We start from the raw sequence: 4,850 nt of genomic DNA, 5'->3' as shown, positions 1-4,850 counted from the left end.
TATTTTTCTAAATATTCCAAAACGGAGAAATATTGCCTTAAAAACTGTTTTGGAGTCGGTTTACTTACCGTACCACATACCTATTCCTCACTACAAGAAATATGTCAACTTGTGACCTTGACTATTGGTCACTGAAAGGTCATTGTTTTTCATTTGTGACCAAAAACAGAAGGTCAAAAGCTGGCGGTCGTAAACTGAAATTAACGACCTTCTCTGTGAGAAGGTCGTAGACGTTTACGACCAAAATATGCCTATTGTTTTGTTTTAGTCACTAGCAACCTCCCCAGACCACGTAGGCATCCAGCGTGGCAAGCTGATGTGGCACAAGAATCAGTCCGGTCCGATTAGGTGTTTTACATGGGCTGAGCCCAACAATTCAGCCTTTTTATATATTTTTATGTCAATTTTTTATCGGCTTCATGGGCCAGGCCCAACAATTCAGCCTTGTTAGTTTTTGAGATTCATGCAATTTTTTTGGCCCTCGAGCTTTTTGCAATCCATTTCTTTTTTTGTAAGACTTATCATTTCATTTTTGAAATTGTTCGATGCTTGTTGGTATGTGGCCTGTTTCAGCCCAATTATTTGTCCAGTTTGGCCCAAGCAGACTTTAGCCCAATCACACACATACATCCAACATTATTTCATTCAAATTAGGAAAACTCCCAGGTTTACATAACACAAAAAGAAAATATCTCCCAGGTTTACATAACACAAAAAATCATCTCAGGAATACATTTCCTTACACAGGAATATACAATAAGAAAATGATGGCACGTCTGCTACTATCATAACAGCACAATGTACTTTTTTTAACGGAACAGTACAATGGATTTCATTGCTCTCTCTTATGCAACATGCTCCAGCTGCCACAACTTGCCATCCTACAATGAGAGAGATATAACATTAGTGGAGCAAACTGTTGTCCAGGCACATTAGTTTTATGAGAAAACTGATCGATGAAGCAAGACGAGAACACATTCTGCACAACTTTTGATAACACAATTTGGATTAAACAACAGATTATGCTTAGCTAACTTAGAAATAAGTACTGCCTATGATGCATGTCTATCTATGTGCATTGCATTTTACTTTGTTCAAAAGTAGAAGCTACATGTCCATTTTTCCAGGTTTGAAGCTACAAATCTAAAAGATAAAGTATAAGTTAACTGAATTGTGTTTTTAGATAATAACTGAATAGTGTGCAGTAGAATGAATGTTTCATAATAAACAACTAGTGTTTGTGATGAAAACTTGACGTTACAATAAAACCACTGGCAAGGCTTTTTTGAGCCTAAATAAAGGATACTGCCTATTGAATTCTACAACAAACAGGTCAACTTCTGCAGATCTAGAATTTCCATGAAATATGTTCTAGTATGCCTGAATATTCATCAACTCTTGTCATCGTATGAAAATAAAACCAGTGAACAGCACACCGTATTTGGATGCTATCTATACTAGTATGGAATGATGCCAGGTAAGACAATCTCAGCGAGGTGCACAGTTGTTTAGAAAGGAAAGCAGATTTGACTAAAGTACCAATTTTCAGAGTTTGCATAGCACCATGAACAGGCAGCTGTAAATTACTAAATGTTGCCACACTAGAATGTTATCCAGAAGGAATGATACGAGGCAGGCGGCGTCCATTACCGACGATCTCGCCGAGGTGCATGGAGATGGAGTTGAGCTGGGCCAGAGGTCTTCCAGGCATATGTTGTTCACCTGATCACCACCTCCCTGCATGCCACACACACACACACTGCAAGTTAGATTACATACAGACAGATTGTGTTTCTAATGCATACATACCACTAACAGAGACCGTGGTGTTCTAGGATGATGCATAGTCCATCTAACTAATCAATATCATATATGATGTAGAGTCCTCCAGATGATGGAATACCTTTCAAAGTGAGGCATCCTTAGAATACTAGGTTGTTCTGATGCTATATAAAATAGAGTAAAAAAACTAAGGTAATCATCCTAATCGAGGTAGCAGGGAAAAGGACATGTGAGCAGGGCATGTATGCACATTTTGAAAAGAATGAACAGAGCCAACTAAAATCTGTGAGCATTAAAACTTGTGGGAAATTTGGTCAATCACATGAACAGGGCCTTTATGCACATTTTTCTCTACCAGTAGTCCAGTACCATTAGAAAGACAACAGATCGGCAGTATCATTTAAAAAACTTTGTTGTAAGGTTGCTGTTAGCTTTCTGCTCTGATTCAAGTTAACTTGGCACCTGTAAGATTTTTAAACACGTATTGTGGCTTCACACTAACTTGGGAGTAACCCATGAGGTCTGAAAGATTCAGAGTTAACAATCAACTCTGATTCAAATTCAGAATTCAGATTAGAAAATTTACATCATGATTTCTGTTTACATGCATGCATGATTCGTTCAATTTTTTGAAGTATAAGCGAAGATCCAGCATGTCTTAAGCAAGAGGAAGCATGTCTTAAGGAAGAAGAAACAAAACAGAACAGAAGAGATACCACATGGTTACTTGCTCACTCCATCGACCTCATCCGTTTATCTTTCATTTCTATGGTGAAAGTAGACTTGGGGTTATATGGTTTGAAACTCTGAATCAAGTGGCCAACAAGTGGCTGCTAGGTGAGCCAGTCAGTAATCGTGGCCGAGTCATTGATACTCATGTCAGTCGATCTATGAAATCCTACAGCATTCACACTACGCGTCAACATCCACTATGTTGAGCAGTTCACATTATCTTTGCACCTCGTGGCCAAATATCACATTGAGAGGTTCAATCTTTGCACCTCGTGGCCAAATATCAACAGCGCATGATACACATTATCTCCCTAAACTCTAAAGTTGTGCTAAAACTGGACGTATAAACTGAAATAGAGTCCATTGATTAGTGATTATTGTATGAAAGTTCCTGCCTAAGCCCTGCATAGCCACATAGGCATAACACCAAACATCTGAGTTGCTCACAGTCAACCAATGCTAAGTATTGACTTGACCCACAGCATTCCGCACATACTGATAACAAGATCCAATTCTGTTACAGGTTGAAGGTATATATATTACATACCAGAGATGGCCGTCGTTTGCAACTGGGTCGGCGTCGGGATGGCGTGGTGCTGCGGCGCCCGGAGGCCTTCGGACCACCACAACTAGCCTCTACTTGTGCTCTGTGTAATGTAATCGTCAGTTGCGATAGATGTATGTACAGCGTTGTTGACAACAAGTTTTGCACAGAACATTTAATAAAGGAAAAAAACAATCTAATCTGAATGAGATGCACATTATAATATCATCACATCAATTAGCGCAGGAATAACCCCCATGACAAGGAAGGATAAATAAACTAACCCAACCCACCTCCTCTACTTTTTTAGCCTAGGCCAAGCAAAGACTCAAACTCAACTAACGCAGGCCATCTAATCAAATCGAACCACACGAGGCTTCTTGAATCAAAACAAATAAATGAAAAGACCCACCAATACAGGAGATGCTAGATGGTAGTAGTAGGTGGTAGGAGCAAATCTGGAACAGAGCACGGGCTTCTTGAATTAGAATAATGAGAACTTTGCGCGACCAAATCCGAGGGAGCATTAACAAATGACTGGGAGCAATTAACAAAGAGAAAACCTAGGGGGGTCGACTACACCTGAATCTCTCGACCCCAGTAATCAAGCTGAGCAAATCGCACGGGCGAATTGCTCAAAAAGCGTGCGTGTGGATTGCAGAAGAAATACTCTGCTGAGGTAGGAGAACGTACGGGCTTGGTGGTGGTAGAAGCACGAGGCGAGGGAGTCAAAGCCGCGGCGGATGGGGAGGCGGAGATCCGGCGGGACGGGGACGCCGGCGACGAGGTACTTGTAGATGAGTGCCTGCTGCTCCAGCTCCAAGTACTGTGCCGCTGTGAAGGTCGCCGGCCTCGCCGCCCACCTCGTGCCCCTCATCGTGTGCTGCTACTGCTGTTGGGGAGGGCAATGATGATATAAATTACAGAGGAAAATAGAACATCTTGTTCGGTGGTAAGGCAGTAAACAAGGTGGGGAAGGCAGAGGAGGGAGCAGGGGAACGACCTTCTGTGGCGCGTCGTCGTGGTCGAGATGGACGACACCGTCATGGTCGAGCTTGAGGTCGTACTCGGCGATCTCCTCTTCAAGCTCGTCAGGCCCGGGGGTGGGGTCGCGCATGTCCTGGTCATCCTCCTCCTCCTCCTTGTCATCGTCATCGATGTTGCCTGCCGGTTCAAATCCAACCCAAAAAAGGGGATCAGACAAGGAATTAGAGAGAGGATCGGGGCCGGGGAAGGGGAAGGGGAAGTCGAGTGGGAGAAGAGGTTACCTTGAGGACGTCGGCCATGGTGTGCCTGGGAGGGCGCGGATCAAGATCGACAACGGCGCGGATCCGAAAGGCCCTCTGTGGCCGTGGCAGATCTGGCCGCGGACTGACCTCGTTGGCTTGATCTGGCGCCATGGGAGAGATGGAGAGGTACGGCTCCATCTTGTCAGTGGTCGGAGAGCGGCGCTGAGAACGCGGAGGCGGCGGTGGCGATGAGGTGGTCGCGGAGTGGGTTGTCGGCGGGGAAGGCGAGGAGGAGCAGGCGCACGGGCTCGAACAGCGGGAGCAAGTGGTCGTCCACGAAGGCGAGGAGGAGCGGCTTGATGTGGGAGGGGAGGGGAGGTCGCGGCAGGATCGGCAGCCGTAGGGGGCGGTGGCGGCAGCAGTCCAATGGGGGGAGAGGGGAGAGGGGTTAGGGTTTGGGATTCGGGTCATGGGCGAGGAGTGGTGTGCGGGGGAGAGGGGGGAGGGGGAGGAGTGGTGTGCGGAGGGTGAGTGGTGGCATTCAGCCACTGACAGGTGGGCCC

General features: G+C 45.2%; 1 protein-coding gene across 2 annotated transcripts; it reads right to left on the bottom strand.

Moving 5' to 3' along the window:
- Positions 1 to 622: 622 nt before the first annotated feature.
- On the bottom strand, positions 623 to 4,636 carry LOC147966398 (uncharacterized). 2 transcript variants are annotated; one of them, XM_087527242.1, is made up of 4 exons: positions 4,327 to 4,636; positions 4,062 to 4,222; positions 3,062 to 3,161; positions 1,475 to 1,737 (listed from the first exon to the last, which is right to left on the bottom strand). In XM_087527242.1, exons 1-4 carry the CDS (start codon positions 4,483 to 4,485, stop codon positions 1,546 to 1,548), a joined length of 612 nt encoding a protein of 203 aa, XP_087383368.1. In that variant the 5' UTR covers positions 4,486 to 4,636; the 3' UTR covers positions 1,475 to 1,545. The 2 variants fall into 2 exon arrangements, 1 of the variants encoding a protein (XP_087383368.1); XR_015607746.1 differs by lacking the exons at positions 4,062 to 4,222; positions 4,327 to 4,636 and adding an exon at positions 623 to 881 and having other exon boundaries at positions 1,651 to 1,737; positions 3,062 to 3,108.
- Positions 4,637 to 4,850: the final 214 nt, after the last annotated feature.

This window comes from Triticum urartu, chromosome 6A (assembly GCF_056163025.1).
Source record: "Triticum urartu cultivar PI428250 chromosome 6A, HENAU_Tu73, whole genome shotgun sequence".
NCBI lineage: Eukaryota > Viridiplantae > Streptophyta > Magnoliopsida > Poales > Poaceae > Triticum > Triticum urartu.
The sequence above is the reverse complement of the archived record's forward strand: the minus strand, read 5'-3'. Positions and strand labels throughout refer to the sequence as shown.